Raw genomic sequence first — 17,114 nt, forward strand, 5'->3', positions numbered from 1 at the left:
AAGCATTTTCCGTGGCCAACAATTTTTGCACCAAAATTAGGTCGAAGCTATCAGATAAATCTCTAGATGCACTGGTGTTTTAAAAATATTTTTCATTAATATAAATGCATAAATAAATGTATAAGCAAAGAAAAAGTTTCTTTTAAATTTCTAAAAAATATTATTTTAATTACAAGTCCATTATAAGTCTTTTGATAATGTAAGTATGTCAACTTCAAATGCTCGAAAGCCCGAAAAAACAATCAAGCTCAAGCTCGAGCTTAACCGAGCTTCAAATCATCGAGCTTTACAAAACCCTATTTGTGGCTTGCCTATTGCTTACTTTATTGCTCACACTTGTTGAATTTTTAAAATTATTATCATCATTATGGTTCCTACTCAGAGGAAAGTTATAGAGCTGCTTTTAAGCTTTTGGCAGTGAAGAAAGCAAAAGAAATTAGAAATCAGGCTATGGTTAAAGAATTTCAAGTTGACAATATATGAAGTTGGGAGTAGAAGTCCAAACAAGAGGATTCAGAGGAAATGCCTAAGAATTAAAGATGCTACTGACTGGTGTTATAACCTGGCCTATTTTGGAAGACAATTTTGAGAAATGGACAGCAGAACAGAGAGAAAAGGGATTATCAGTATCAACAGTTAAAATTTGCCTTCAAGCAAAAATAACTGCTCAATAAAAAGGCATTAAAATTTTTGTTGTAGAACCAAAATGGTGTTTCAGATTCATAAAACAGAAGTTATCCATCAGGAACCAAACAACAGGCAGAATCTTCTCATGGACAGAAGCTTCCTGTAGACTAGCTTGAAAAAAAAAAAAAAAAAAAAAAAAAAAAAGATAGCTTTTATGGAGTACACATCTAAGAAAATTAAACAAAAAATTTTGAATAGAGAGCAAAAAATTAGTATGGATGAAATGCTCATTACTTTTGACTGTCCTTCGAGCAAAACAGTTCATTCAACAGGCAAAAATCTATTGGTGTGTTAACAACCGGGAATGAAAAAAACTTCTTTTACTCGTGTTTTGGGCTGCGCTGCCATTGGAGAGCAGTTAACCCCTTTGATAAATTTCAAAAGGAAAACAGTTCCATAAAGAAACTTCCCTAAAGGAATTAGTCTCATTACTTGCAATAAAAAAGTATGGATGTGCAAAGAAGTGACGATGACTTAACCGACAGAAATTTATAGAAAAAGGAAAGGTACTTTTTTCAACCTAAGGGACTTGTCATTCTGTATTTAATGCAATCCCATTTAGTGGATATGGTAAAAACAAAGCAAAAACAAAAACAAAAAAAAAAAAAAAAAAAAAAAAAAACTTAGCACAAATTTCTTAGTGATACCAGGCGGGCTCACGAAAATTTTACAGCCACTGGATCTTACTATCAATAATGCCCCTAGATCTTTTCAAAAATTTTCAATCATGAGTTACAAAAACAATGCAAGGAATGGATACAAAGCTGACTCTATTTCTTCACAAATTTTGTCCAGATGAGAAAAGTTTCATATGAGGAAGGCCTTGTGGATCAATAAAGCATGGCTATCAGTCCGAGTTGATATCATCATATCAGCTTCGATTAAATCAGAAATCATAGAAAAAAAAAAAAAAAAAAAGAAAAGAAAAGAAAAGAAAAGAAAGAAAATAGCAATGAAAGAAGTGATTTAGAACAGAGCGATGAAACTGACTTTGCTGGCCATTTGTTACATTTATTTAATTCTGGCATAGATGAGTCAGATTTTGAAGTGTATGATACAAGTAAATGTAGTTAAATTATAAAATTCTGATTCACTATGTAATTTATGTATTCTTTTTCATAATACATTAATTTATGGTGATAAACAAAGTTTACTAAACCTGTAAAAATAATGCCTATTAGAAATCAACAGTGTTTTGGGCAAGTTGAAGGTAAGTTTTTACTTCATTGCACGAAGTAAAAAGGAAGTATTGTAATTGCGAAAAATTTTAGGTATTATATTTTAAAGAAAACATCCATTTTAACTGCTACCGAATGCAATTTAAGGATGTTTTTGTGTCACATCTGTACATAAGAATAGAATAAAGGACTCTTTCTCCACCAAACAATTATAAAACTGATTTAAAATGGATTCTGAAGAGATTTTTTTCATAGATTTAGATTTATTATAGTATTTGAATAGAACATGTGGTAATTCTTCAGATAATATAATTTTTGTGCACTCTGAATTATAAAATGAATGAGATGTAACGCTGTTAAGTTAACCTAGCGTCGAAGTGTCCTATGGTAAATAAATAAAGTGAACATTAAAGAGTGCATTTATTCTATTGTGGTTTATGCGCTATTGGTGAAGTAGACTTAATTCAAAATTCCTTAACTGTTAATTCAATATGTTTAAATGAAATGCATGAAAATGGTGCATAATTTAATATTCCATACAAGTAAGTCATGTGGTGTACACATCATAAAATAATCCTTTATAGAGTAACAATTATTTATTAACAGGTTTAAGTTATACATGGACATTACATTTAACTTAAAAAAATTACAGAACAAGAGTCTGTCATAAATTATCACTTGGCTTTTATTAAAGTACTTCTCTGGCTACTCACCAGAGGGTGCCCTCGTTGGTACAGTTAGTCCAACAGTTTATATTAGTGGCAGAGTTTACAAAGGATGCAACTGCAATGCTTTGTGTTTTTCTTTTCTTTCCATCTGCATTAGAATAGTACAGACTTAATCACTGAAAACTTGGTCTAGGGCACTCAGAGAAAATTTCAGCAAAATGTTTTGCCTTGAATACGCAACATTTTTACTTCCTTGTATGAAGTAAAAAGGAGGTATTGTAATCACGAAAAATTTTGTGTATCATATTTCAACGAAAATATGCAATTTGACTACTATCGAATGCAATTTAATGACGTTTTCGCGTGACATCTGTATGTAAGGACAGAATAAAGGACTCTTCCCCCCCCCCCGAAAAAAAAAATTATAAAACTGATTTAAAATGAATTCTGAACAGATTTTTTTCGTGGCGCTTGTATGTACATATGTATGTCCTAGTACATATCTCGCATAACTCAAAAACAAGTAGCCTCAGAAAGTTGAAATTTTGTATATAAGACTGCTATGACATGTAGATGTGCACCACTCATTTTGGTTGTAATTGGATGCACCAAAAGTACATAAATATATGTATATACACTGGTGAAATAAATTAAGATAATTTTCATATACGTAAATATGTTACTCAGCTCAGTGAGCTCAGTTTCTTTATTCTTATATGTTTATAAATTGTGCCTTTTTTGCTTTAAAAATTATTGAATTATGTTGTTCTTATCTTCTGGTTAAGGTTTCTATACCTTTAGTTAACCTGCATGCAATAATTGTGGAATTACCAACAATTTAAAAGTTTTTTAAGTGCATTTAAGCCTAATTTTTGTTTAACGCGTTAGCCATATTTGTTTACATTTGACACTTAGCAGAATAGTGGATTTGTTGCCAATCTAGAGAAAATAAGCTTCGCAATAACCAAGTAATGTCTTCTTTTATTATTGCAAATTAAATTATGCTTAATTCATTCTGGAATTATCATTTAAGTTATTAGCTTGTTTTTGCATAGAAACTGTAATTTTAATTGTAAAAAATGTTTTAATGTACTTGGTGTTTTATGTTTTTCTATATCTTTCAATTTTTAATGAAAATATTTTGAATTTTTATGTACTTTTGCCTTTCCGCAAAGTGAGAACTGAATTAATTAGTAGCGCATACGCATTAGGTAAGTGGCACTGAATCATATGTGAAAAAACTGTTTCATTATTATTTGTTAAATTTCTTTAAAATATTGTTTTAGATTTATTATAGTATTTAAATAAAACATGTGGTAATTCTTCAGATGATATAATTTTTGTGCACTCTGAGTTATAAAATGAATGAGATGTAACGCTGTTAAGTAAAAGTGTCAAAAAAATATGATAAATAAATATAGTGAACTTTAAAGAGTGCATTTACTCAGTTGTGGTTTATTGGCTATCCACAAAGTAGATTTAATTCAAAATTCGTTAACTGTTAATTCAATATGTTTAAATGAAATGCAGGAACATTGGGTATAATTTAATATTCCATACAAGAAAGTCATGTGGTGTACACATGAAATTTTTTTTTATTTGTTTATATATTAACATTCATAATTATGTTCTAAATGTTATAAAATGCTAACAATGGAAGAGAATTAAATAAATGAATATTAAGTGCCTTATTTTGGTATGCTTTGCTGTGGTGTACATGGCAATGCAGCTTATCTTATGAACTTTAATTTTTTTAATTATGTGTGTGGCATAAACGGCAGGGTGGCTTTTTTACCCGAAATTACAGTATTAGCGTGCATTATATATATTTCAGAATAAAATTGTATACAATAGTAAAGAAAATTCTGATAGGTTAAATATAGGGAAAAGATTTCAGGAATGATATCCTAAGGAAAATTACAAAATCTAAAAAGGATCAGATCACTAGCCAAATCTGCAAGGTTTGAGCTAAGCACTGTAATTTTACATAGAACACTAGCTTATACTCAGAACTACAGAAGCAATAGTCACTAGTGAAAAGACAGATATGACAGAGAAAACACAGTGGTACACCAGACACACAGTCACAAGTAACATGCAGTGAAGAAAGTTTGGAAGGAGAAGAAGTACACCAGACTAGAGATACTTAATATTAAAAAATACGAAGTGCGATACAATATTACCTATAGAAACTATGCACACAAGCCTACTGAAGATTAAACAAGCTGAAAATATAAGATACATGAGATATACAATAAGAAATTTTAAGTCTTGTGGAGGAATTCAATAATAGACCCGAAACATTAAACATATCTGCTTTTCAGATCTATTTAATGCATGGAATAAAAACATTTGATGCAATCATGCACACATTTAATTTGGATATTTCAATAGTTTAAGCTAATTAACAGGTAAAAATTTTGCACTGCAGATGTATTTATTAAAATATATATTCCAAGGAAGTATTTACAAATGAAGGATAGTAAATAACTATTTTGTTTAAAATATAAATGCATTTCTAAAATTCAGAAAAATGTTATATGAAAAACTAAAGATAGTTAGCAAGCTCATTCAGCTGAGCAGGCACACAGGAAAAAAAAACATTCCATGATTCAATCACACCCATAATCAACCAGATTACAATAGGAATGAATTTAATCTTATTCATGTGGCATTTTATAACAAACATGCAAATCAAATGCATACAAAAATTTTCATTAAAATATAACACCAACAAAAAGACAGATAATTTAGTAGCAGAATACAAGATATAATGCTTGAACTGCAGCTTAGTAAAAGCAGAAACTTAACTACTTCATCTGATTATGCTTAATGCAAAAAGAAAACAATAAATTAAAAAAAAAAACTGGAAACAGCATTCTGAAAAAAAATTATGTTTTACGTTAAAATCAAACGTCATGAACAATAAGCAATAGTATTTTCAATAAATAATTTTAATTTAATAATTTCAGATATACTTTTTCTCATAAACCTAATCACTTTATTAAAAAAAAGTGTGAAAGAAACAATTGAACTTACGAGTCTAAACTTTCTTGAATTTTTGGAGTAGTTGTTAAACTAGAAGTACTTCGCCTAGACCCAGCTTTTAATCTACCAATTTTCATGTGTATTCTACCCATCGTAGTCTAACAATAACAACACAGAAAATTAAAAAATATAACTTAATAACTAACAAAGTAACATTTCAGAGAAAGGCAGTTTGGAAAACAGTAAGTTTTTACCTTCAGAACTGCAGCTGCATGCTCTTGTGATGCTGACTTTAAATCCTGTCCATTGACTTCTAAAATCTGATCACCTTGAATTAGTCTACCATCAGCTTCAGCTATACCACCTTTAACCTATATAGTTAAACAAATAAATAAAGTATTTACATAGGGAGATGAACATAGGGTATTTACATGGGGAACTATAAGTAATGAAAATATTTACCAAAGAAAATTTTGTTCTTCAATCAAATGGGTAACATCAACACTGGATTAAGAATCAAGCCATACAGTCAATTGCCCAAGATTTTAGGCTTCATGGAACCCAAATGCACACAGATTTTGTTACTCTACCTTTTTGCACACACATTGCATTAAATATTCTACAAATGGAAAAAACCTAATATGGTACACCCTCTCAGTATGCAAAGTGTCTCCTTTATAAAGGAAAGAAGTACAGCTTCCTCTTCTCTTTCTACCTTATAGCAAAATGTGTGTGTGTACGGGTGAGAGGATTAAAATTCTTTTCTAAATTTATTATTTTCTAAATTTTAAATTATTAAAATTCTTTATTAAAAGGCTTCTTCCTAGGAGCACAAAGATGTATTTGTCAGGCCTTGTAAATCTGTAAGCTTACCCTTGGTATCATTTAGAAAAAAAAAAAAAAAAAAAAAAAAAAAAAAAAAATTATGATGGCTAATGAAGCTCTACTGAAATTCTTACTGAATTTTATAGGTAATACAGAAAATGCAAATTCAATAGAAATGTTTCTCAATAAAATCATACAGAAACTTTATAAAACCTTTATACCATGGTATTTTATAGAATGTTGCAAAGTTTTAAAAATGTAATGAAAGAAAATCTTCAGTTTCTGATCTACTAAATGTGATAAGAGCAATTATTTATTTGTGACTGTTGAATAATTTTTAATGGAAAGTTTTGCTGTCTCCCTCTAGCTTAATATTTTTTATCTTCTAAATTTATATAACATTTTAGGTAATTTTTTTATACAGTACTGCTCATGTAGCACAGAAATTAAATCTTATAGAAGTATAAAACCAGTTTAAATAATAAAAATAATTAAAAGATTAAATTTATGATCATACCCCTGATAAGAAAAATAGTTTCTTAATTTCAATTAAACACTATATAAAATCTATCAATTTTTTTATTAAAATATTTTAAAATGAAATCAACATAAAAAGAAATATTAGAAAATCAGATCTGTTCTGAAAGTTTCATCCTGTCCATGATATTGATCATTTCAAAATTTAGACAAAATTAAAAAATTCCATTAAAACAAAATTTAACTCATTCTTTTCAATCTCTGAGGAAAATTTTGTTGATTTTATAATGTTTTTAAATGCTCAAAAGCTTTTATATGACATTTTATAGAAAATTAAAGAAAGGAAACTTATTCAGAACTCTCTAGAAGTAGGGCCTAATTTTCTATAAACTAGATCTTATATTTACAGTAGAATTCTATAAACAGAATCGATATGCACAGTTTTATGCTCATATATGTGGGATCTTTAGAAACGTCTCTATATACACATTTTGTACAAGATCTTTGCACAAATCTCTGTAGTAAAACATCTACATTTACTCCTATACAAATTCTATACATAATTCTCAAGAAGCTATATCTAAAATCTGATTAAAATCTTTAGATGATTTCTGACTCAGTTAACAGAAAACTGGGTCATAATTTTAAAAGATTCTAAAAAAGTTTAACACCGACTTTTTTTTTTACGGAATTCTATGAACCATTTTCATAAGGGTATACAGGCCCAGCTTCAGTTCTTTTCAGTGCCCTAGGCAGTCAGTACAGTTTGTGACCTGTGTGAATTAAACATTTATTAATTTGAAGTTTTTGCCAGTAAAAATAACTTGACTGCAAAAACTGGCACCCTAGGCATATTTAACACATAATTTGATGGCTGTAACGTGAACGCGGCCGGGCTGCTGGCTGCCATCGTTTGTGGCAGTTTGGAGAAGGCTTCTGGTTAAACAAGAAGGCCTAGATGCCAGGTGGGTAGGCATTGCTCTATATTCTTACCCTACGCAGCTGCCTATGTTGCTTGTGCTTGAAATTGACCCTATGTGTGCATGTGTGTGTACACACACATTCACATATATATATACATATTAAATTCAAAATGTAATTTAAGCAAATTAAAATACCATATTTAATCCTGGAATAATGAATTGGCCCCCAAAATCAAAACAGATACTACAAAAACTAACTAGAAAATGAGAGATGTTCTAAAATCCCCAGACAAATCAGTCCTATATAAAAACAAAATTCATACAAAAATAACCCCATATACAAGACAAGGGCAAATTGACAGAAAAAAGTAAAGGCAAATAGATTTTATCTTCATCAGGGGTTGGTGTATCAAGGCACATAAAAGAGAAAGCCTGTTTCTGAACTGAAATACACAAATATATGAAAATAATGTTAAGTCAAGAAATTATAAATTAAATCAATATGTCCACGCATCAGTCCAACCCTTACAGGCAACAAAAGGAATATCCATAATTATACATGTGTCATGAAAACAATTTGTGATATCCATAGAATGTCTGAAGTGAGAAAATGGAAACAAACTGCCAACCAAAAACAATTTAAAATTCTGTGGACTAGTATTCATATCATTCAAAGGGATGATATGAAAATTAGTCAACAAAATTTAAAAGGACAGAAAAAAAATAACAGATGAATATCACTCAAGAAGATGTTATACATTTCGATGGTAACTTTTGGATTTGGATTAACTCCACAATCCAAATGCTTTTGGATTGAAGAGCCAATTATGATAATGGATTGAAACCAGTTCTATAAGTAATTAGGGATGCTGCAAAATAGAGAAAATCTCCAATTCCTTCAAATACAGGGTAGTTCCATCCAGTACATACAGATAATATCAGAATTTAAACCATGATAAATAAAAATTCGTCATTTGGGACAATGAATCTTTTCTTATTTCATTTTTCACCAAAGGAAGAATTTAAAAATGCAGACAGAAGCCACACAAAGGGAGTTTGCAGTTATATATCAATATTGTGTAACAGCTTTCTATAAGAACTTTAAAAATACAAAGCATTATATAATTGCCATGACATATTTCGAAGACATGCTCATTTAAAGAGGCACATAATTATTATTCCTAATTTTATGTGGAAAATACTTATATCAATATAACAAAACATATTTCAAGATAGCTTTAAGAACATCAGAATAAACCTAACAGCTATCAAAATATCCTAAGTTACTAGACATTAATATTACTGAACCATTTAGAAAAGTTCTGAAATAATACAAGAGAATGCTATTGGGAAAAAAAAAATGTAATAAGCATGGCTTACACATGATAACAATATCTTTTGGTTAAAAAATGATAACTTATGTGAATTCAAAGAGTTACAGGTCTTTAACAAATTATGTGTCAAAACAGTATAGTGATGTATCTCAATTTAAAGACTTCTCTAGTTAACAATTTTTGACTCTTAACCCTCTATACTACTGTATGTGCTACTGTTTCAACATCTTCAGATTAATTTAAATCCAATTATTTCAATCATTAACAATGGACTTAAAAATTAAATTTTTAAAATTAAAACTATCATGAATCTGCATGCTTCCTAACACATGAACATTATATAAAACAAAATTTACAAATTCTTTTAATAAATTTTGAGTATTTTGTTTACTTTATGCACATTTGGTTTAAATATTGTTTTCTTCGATTTTTAGATATTGAAAAAGCATGATACATTTGAGAATAGGGTACTTATGTATTAATGCAACCACCTTGGCATAATTTCACGATTTTTTACAGATGAAAGGTAAATATTCAGTGCAAGTTTGTGGTTTGCCTACCTTTTTCTTAGAGAGATTCCCAAACTATGGATATGTATCGTAAGTCAGTAAACATTATCAACATATGAGAAGGAAATATATTTTAACAATTTAAAATACAAATTTGAATTATTAAATAAGGGTTATGTGACACAATAAAAAAAAAATAAAACACATTCTTTCTCAAATTTTTAGTAATTTTTTTTGTATTATTCTTCTCTCAGATTTCCTTTCACTTCGAAAAATATTAGAGGATTATGAAGACTTGGCTTCATGCAACCCTTGGCAACAGTGGCTATCCAGAAAATACATTCCTCACTGTTTCCTTTAAAAAAATTTCAGCAAAATTCTGTATGCTTGCGAAAATTTTACAGCAGTTTCTTCCATTGTTGGCAAATTTCACAAGCTCATAATTTAAAACAAAGCAAAAAGTATGTCATGTTATTTATAAAAAAACCTTAACGTTGCAAATTAATACAACAAAAAAGGATTGCATATGAAATGACACCATTGCTGGGTTGAAGGAACTGTTATGAGAATGGTTACTGGACGAGTGGTTTTGTGCATGGTTGCCAGAGTTTGGCACATTCTGAAAATTTGGTGACTTCTACTAAGGCCCAAGGCGTTTTGCTTCCGGAGTACCTTTGCAAATAAATGCAATAACCTCCACAACTTCGCTAAGAAAATAAATTGAATAATTAAGAGTGAGCATAGCTAAAGTGAGAGAATGAAACCGTTAAGGGTTTAAATACCAGAAGTGAATGAGAGGTCCACTCAAGGGACGAAAGTTTCCTTCATCATTCAATTTCGCTTAGGAAAGGGTCAAAGACCTCAAGCGATAAGAAAGATAGAAGAATTGAGGCAATTCCTGCATGCATTGCGTGAATGAAATCGAAACAGTTGAAAGAAAATGGGGTGAGAGGAACTTGCCTCCGGCCCCGGGAAAGGTTATGTCATAGCTACTCTGAATAGCAGCAGATTCGCTAATGCCTTGGGATGAGCGGGGGAAGGGAGCCAGTCTGACGACCAAAGATGGCTGAAGAGGCAGCCAAAAATGGCGGAGGAGAGGAGAGAAGAGAAAAGCGCAAGGTAAGGTTGGGGGGGAGTTTGCACTCCGACCGCCAGCAGGTAACCATACGTCACTTAACTGCGAAAATGACGGAGCGCGAGGAGTAGGTGGGGGGGGGAGAAGCTTTGGAGGGCTATTGTAATGGTTAAGTAAAGCAAAAGAGAGGAGAAGTTTAACGGTAAATTTTAAAGGGATTACTTTTGTGTAAGAGGTTAGGTGGCTATTAATTAAGGCAGGATTGTAGTAAGAAATGCAAGCTTGTTGAGTTTACTGTTGCTGAAAAATAAAACTTGTGAACTATTGTAAGGATTATTGTGACATAGAGCTGTAATTAATTTAAGATTAAAATAATTAATTTAAGATTAAAATAAGTTTGTCTGGCAGTGGTTGATTTAAGTAGATGGTGATTAATTATTGCAGGATGCAGGTGGTATATTTAGAGATACTATCTGGAAATAATAGATGGTAAAAGCGATTTATTCCCACTAATAATTTCTGTTTTTTAAATATTAAATTCTTTATTAATTGGTAAAGGTCTTGGCAAAGGGAGATATGTTGATCTGAGCAGCACGGACTTGAATTGCGAGTTAAATATTGCTGGATTAAATCCAGGGGTGGGAGAAATAATTTTAGGTTGTCGGGTTAAGCCCGTGAAGTGCTTTTAGAGAGAGATGAGAGAATTCCCTAGTCAAGCAAACACCTCCGTTTTGGCTTCCTAGGAAAGATGTTAAATGTTCTCGAGAGAACGCTCCTAGGTCACTTGGCAGAACTGGGTTCTGCCGGATTGTATACGGGAAGTGAGTGCAGGACAGGGTTTTCAATTAGCGTTAATCTATTAAAAAATTTGACCGAATTGTGCCGGAAATAGGCATCAAGAGGTTGAATTTGGAGATCATTATGAAGCACTTCATTTCGGACATAATAGTGAGCATTAGTCAAGATCCGAAGCGTAATACTCTGAAACACTTGGACTTTCTTTAGATGGCTATTGGCGGCTGTAGACCATATGGCTGCTGTGTAGGTGAGGATTGGGAAGATGGTACTTTTGTACAGGAGGACTTTGTTTTTCAGGGAGAGGTGGCTGGTTCCATTGATGAGGCTGAAGAGTTGGTTTCTTGCTATTCTGGCTTTTCTTATTGCATAATTAATATGTGTGTTCCAGAGTAACTTTGAATCAAGATAAACTCCTAGATATTTGTATGAATCCACCCAGGGTATGTCCTCGTCAAAGAGCCTGAGTGGTTGGAGTTGATTATGGACATTCCTCTTCCTGGAAAGAAAACTGTGGCGGCACTCTTGGCAACATTAATTTTGATTTTCCAGGTGACGAGCCAGGACTCTAACTCTGACAAGTACTGTTGGAGGTGCATGAGAGTACGGTGCAGTGATGAGTGTTGTGAAATGATGGCTGTATCGTCTGCATAAAGTGCTAGATCGACACTGGGTGATTGTAGTACATCATTTACATACAAGTTGAAGAGTAATGCACTAATTATTCCTCCTTGAGGGACACCCGCCTGGATAGGTCTAGGAGAAGAAATAGAGTTTTTAACTTTGACAGAAAAGGAACGATTACTGAGGTAAGAGTGCATTATGTGCACAAAATTAGCCGAAATTTCAAGTCGCATGAGCTTGAATAAAATTCTGATATGCCAACACCTGTCGAAAGCCTTTGCTACGTCTAAATAAACAATAGCTGTAGGCTTTCCACTGTGAGATCCTGTGTGAATCATTTCAACTACCCTCAGTAGCTGGGTCTGAGTTGAGTGCTTAGCTCGAAAACCGAATTGCTGAGAAATAATTATATTTCGGCTTCAGCAGAAATCATTCAGGGATCTAAGCAGTATAGCTTCGTAAATTTTACTAAGTGAAGACAGGAGTCTGATCGGCCTGTAATTTTGGGGCACCTTTGGGTCCATTCCTGGTTTTAGAATAGGTATAACGCAAGCATTTTTCCAGCTATGAGGAAAGTATTTTAACCTTAGCATTGAGTTCATCAAAACTGCTAAGTAAAATACAAATTTGACAGGTAAATTCTTAATCACGCGATTAGAAATCCTATCTAGGCCTGGTGCTTTTGTAGGTTTGAGATTTTTGACAAAGGCAGAAATCTCAGTCATTGTTGTGATAATGGGTTCCTCAGGTTGATCTGAGGAGAGAAAAGCTTCAACTTGGTGTTGAACATCATGCGTGTGCTGTGCACAGGAATCGAACATGAGTCCAGTGTTAGCTGAGAATTGTGTTTGAAGACTGTCCGCAATGCGTTCAGCCTTCTCAGTGTCTGTAAGTGCCATCCGGTTATTGACCGTGCCCATTAGGGGGGGGGGAATGTCGTGTCTGGGTTTGCGGAGCACTAGCATCCCAAAGGCTATTATTAGAAGTCTTGAGAGACTTAAGATACTTTGCATATTTATCATCTGAAAATTTCTTAATGTCAGACTTAATCTCGTTCTGGAGCCTTCGCAGTTGAGTTCGAATAGATTCAAGACGTGAATTTTGCCAATCTCTGCGAAGGCGGTTTTTAATTTTGATTTTTTCTTTAATATTGGCCAGTAATTTAGAATAATTTGTTTTAAATTTGGGTTTAGAAGCCGCATTAAATGCGTTTAAGAGGGTTTGGTTGAGCCTTTGAATGGCAAAGTCAACTTCCTGATTATTGCTAATTTGGATGGGGTTGTTGAGATTTGCGCCGGTAAATTTTCATTGATTTTGTTAGAATTAAGGGTGAGGTGTACCGGGTAGTGGTCCGAGGACAATTCCAGTATCACTTCTATCGAATAAGCTAAAGGAATATTTTTGAAAAGAGCCAAATCAATAATTGAGGGAAATTCCATTTAGTTTTCTGAGATCGGAGATAAAGACAGGTCCCCGTCTCGGAGGCATATAGCAGGACGCTACTGCTATTGGGGGGCAATTTGGAAGATAAATTTGGATAATTGTTGCCTCCAAAGCCTCTAACTGTGGAGTAGGAATTCTCGAGTGTTTAATGGAGCGTTTTACATATATGGAAGTGCCGCCACTAGCACGAATAGTGTCACTGTTGCTATCCGCTCTGTCATTGCGGTAGCAGATGTAATTCACGATATTCGCACTAAGTCCCTCAACCAGGTGTGTCTCAGAAATGACGAAGAGGTCCAAGTGGTGCTCACTAATATAATCCCAGACTTCGTGTATTTTTTTCTTTATGCCGTTGGCATTCCAGAATCCAATTAGAAGAGGGTCCTCTGCTGTCGTGGTGTTGAACTTGAGGCCTTAGTTGAGGAGGCTGCAATATGCCTCGTAGATGCAGAAGGCTCTCTCCGGCCCAGATGAGACGAGTCTGAGCTTCGGCAAGGCCTCCCGGAATGCTTGTAGTAAGATTGAATGCTGAATCCCGAACTCCCGAGATATTTGGAATACACTGTGCAGAGTATCTGTGCAGCTTCCATTATCTGGAGTCGGGGCTGGAACCTGGGCAGTTAGCTGCGGCGTCTGGACTGTTCGCTGCTCTTGCGTCTAGTTAGGAGTTTGGATGGTTCTCTGAGGCTTGGGGTTTTGAAGCCCGGGATTGTTTACATGTCCGGAAACAACTGAGGAAAATAGGGGGTCTGTGCTGCTGAGAGGAGCAGGAGTAGGAGCAGGTACGAATTTTGTTTTCCCGGCACCTTGACCGAAAATTGGGGATTTTTTTGGCCTTATTTCTGTTGTTAGGATGGCGTGGACAGTGAAGCCAGTTACTGGCATGACTGCCAAGGCAGTTAGCACAGGTATTCGGCTCTTCAGGATCTTTTGTGCATTGAGCTGCATAATGCGGCCAGCGCATTTTAGGCACTTGATAGGAAGTGTGCATACTGCTGAGCTGTGAAAAAAGCCCTGGCAGCGCCAGCACTGGCTTGGACCTTTTCTGCCTATGTGCTTTTCGATGTTGATATCTAATCCCATCATTCTTGTTTCTTCGAAAATATCGAAGGCATTTAATGATGGATTCAATTGAACGAGAAATAAAGGCATGGGGTGCCAGGTTTTATGCTTGCGAAACTGAGTCACACTCAGAACGCTATATCCAATATAAGTCAGTTCCTGTGCTATTTTGTCCGTCTTGGCAGTGTTGCGGAGACCCCTAATAACTGCCTTGATCGGATGGTCTTGTTTGAGGTTGAAAGGTTCTACTAAGGTGGTTGCATTAATATTAATGTATAAGAATAGATAATTGAAATGTATAATATCCACTCACAGTTATGAAGTACAAATAGAAAAATTAATAAAGAAAAAATAGTATTTTTTTTTTTTTTTAAAAGAATTACCAAAAAAAAAAAAAAAAGGTGGGACACATACAAATGGAACAACATTAATTTTTTGGGCAAGAAAAAATTAAGAAACTTACAACTTCTGTTATGAAAACACCTGGTCCATTCTTTCGTCCAACTATACTTAAACCTAACCCTCTCCCAGGTTTTTTGTACAGCTCTACATCTAATGTTTCAAAAGCATCTTCCTCATGATTGTGACCCTCCTCTCTGTAAACAAGCATCTGAACAACTGTTGGTGTTTGCCTCAGAACAGTAATTGCATGCTCATGAAGTGCATCCCGAAGGTCTTCACCATTCACCTTTAGAGAAAATAAATTAAGTTTAATTCTGTATAACACAGAAGCAATGAGTAATATATATTAAATGACATGACAGTATAATAGAAAAGTACCTTTTTATGTAACATATAATAGAATTATGCTGTGATGACTGATGTAGTGAATATTATATTGATGACATATTTCCCATGTCTTCAATACAACATTCAATACATCAGTTATCACAGTTTAATTCTATTATACGAGGGCCATCCAGGAAGTAGATTACGTTTCCGTCTGTGTCCGCTAGGGGCGGGGCTAGCGCGGCCATCTTGGGGTCAGAGCGTTGCGCAGCTCAGTCTGCATCTAGCCGTGCTAGTGAGAGGTTCGTGCTGTGCTCCGTTCAGATACTGTGACGGTTTGAAATGTCTGCGTTAATTGAAAATCCCGCGAGCTGCGAGGTGCGCTCAGTAATAAGGTTTCTGACTGCAAAAAACTGTAAACCGATAGAAATCTATCGGCAGCTTCGTGAAGTGTATGGGGACAACATTATCACTGAAGATGGAGTGCGTCAGTGGGTCATAAGATTTCAAAATGGCCGAACCAATGTTCACGACGAAGATCGAAGTGGGAGACCCAGCATAGTGACCGCCGAACTTCTCGAAAAAATCGATGCTAAAGTCCGTGAAAATCGAAATTTCACAATAACGGAACTTTCTTTGAGTTTTCCACAAATTTCGCGAAGTTTGTTGCACGAAATCATCAGCGAAAAGCTTGGTTACCACAAGTTTTGTGTAAGATGGAAGGCAAGAAGAGGTAACGAAGTGGTTGAAGGCGCAGGCGGCCGAATTTTTCGACGAAGGAATTTCCAAGCTCGTACATCGCTACGATAAATGCCTTAATTTGTATGGTGACTATGTAGAAAAGTAGTATTTGAGTGTGGCTTTCATCTGTATATAATAAAATTTGTTTCCTATACTTTGTTTATTTTTTTATTCCAAAACGTAATCTACTTTCTGGATAGCCCTCGTATGTTACAAAAGAAGGTGCTAATGTCTTCAATACAACATTCAATACATCAAAGCATAATTCTATTACATGTTATATTCAAAATGTACTTTTTCGTTATGCACCTGGTACGCTTTTTGGCCCCTGTGAAAGAGAAGCCAAACACTTGCCGAGATACAACAATACTACCATCTACAGACGTGTAACATGTGTAAACAAGAATAATTAAATGCACACATATATTATTACCACACTACTGTCAAAATATGTGGAAGGCGCTAATGGAAAAGTACTCATAAGAAAATTAAATTGCAGACAGTTTTAAAATTTGAAATGAAGATATATAAATTTGATCATTATGGTGTATACTTTTGAGATTGAAAATTATTTACTGGGCTAATAGTTAAAATCTTGAATGTTAATCTGACTGACAATTCAAACATAGAAAAAACTAAATCATATGAATTGAACTGTATTACTGTAATTTAATGCCTCTTGAATTATTGGAACTGAAGGATGATGAATTCTTTCAATTAAGCTATATACTAAGATGTTAGGATGTGTCACATACATTCTAAGATGATACTGTTAACTATTAAACAGTATTCACAGAAACTTCTTCTGGATTCAAAACAATATTCTAGTATCAATAGAGATAAATCTGCAATTATTTGTAATTTGTATGCAATGCACCTTCACAGGATATGTAAAAATTAAGAGGAAAAAATTCTTAGTAAGTCTTAATCTACATAAATAATTTTTAAGACATGAACTTTTAACACTTCAAAACTCAACAGAGGTTTTTAGAAAACTACAAGCAAATCTAATAGGACACTGCTCAGCAGTTTAAATCAGAGACAATTAGAACACAT

The 17,114-nt window shown here is 33.6% G+C and overlaps 1 protein-coding gene across 11 annotated transcripts in view; it reads right to left on the reverse strand.

Moving 5' to 3' along the window:
- Positions 1-17,114, reverse strand: part of LOC118192223 (multiple PDZ domain protein-like) — a 1,451,385-nt gene that overhangs the window by 19,704 nt on the left and 1,414,567 nt on the right. For all 11 annotated transcript variants that reach the window (XM_085818535.1, XM_085818539.1, XM_085818542.1 and 8 more), the window contains 3 exons: positions 15,052-15,276; positions 5,776-5,892; positions 5,573-5,679 (listed from right to left, as the gene is read on the reverse strand). In XM_085818535.1, the coding sequence (XP_085674661.1) occupies positions 5,573-5,679; positions 5,776-5,892; positions 15,052-15,276 (449 nt within the window). The remainder of the gene's footprint in view (positions 1-5,572; positions 5,680-5,775; positions 5,893-15,051; positions 15,277-17,114) is intronic.

This window comes from Stegodyphus dumicola, chromosome 6 (genome assembly GCF_044657685.1).
Source record: "Stegodyphus dumicola isolate Sdum_Otavi_A_Nest chromosome 6, ASM4465768v1".
In the NCBI taxonomy this organism is placed as follows: Eukaryota; Metazoa; Arthropoda; class Arachnida; order Araneae; family Eresidae; genus Stegodyphus; species Stegodyphus dumicola.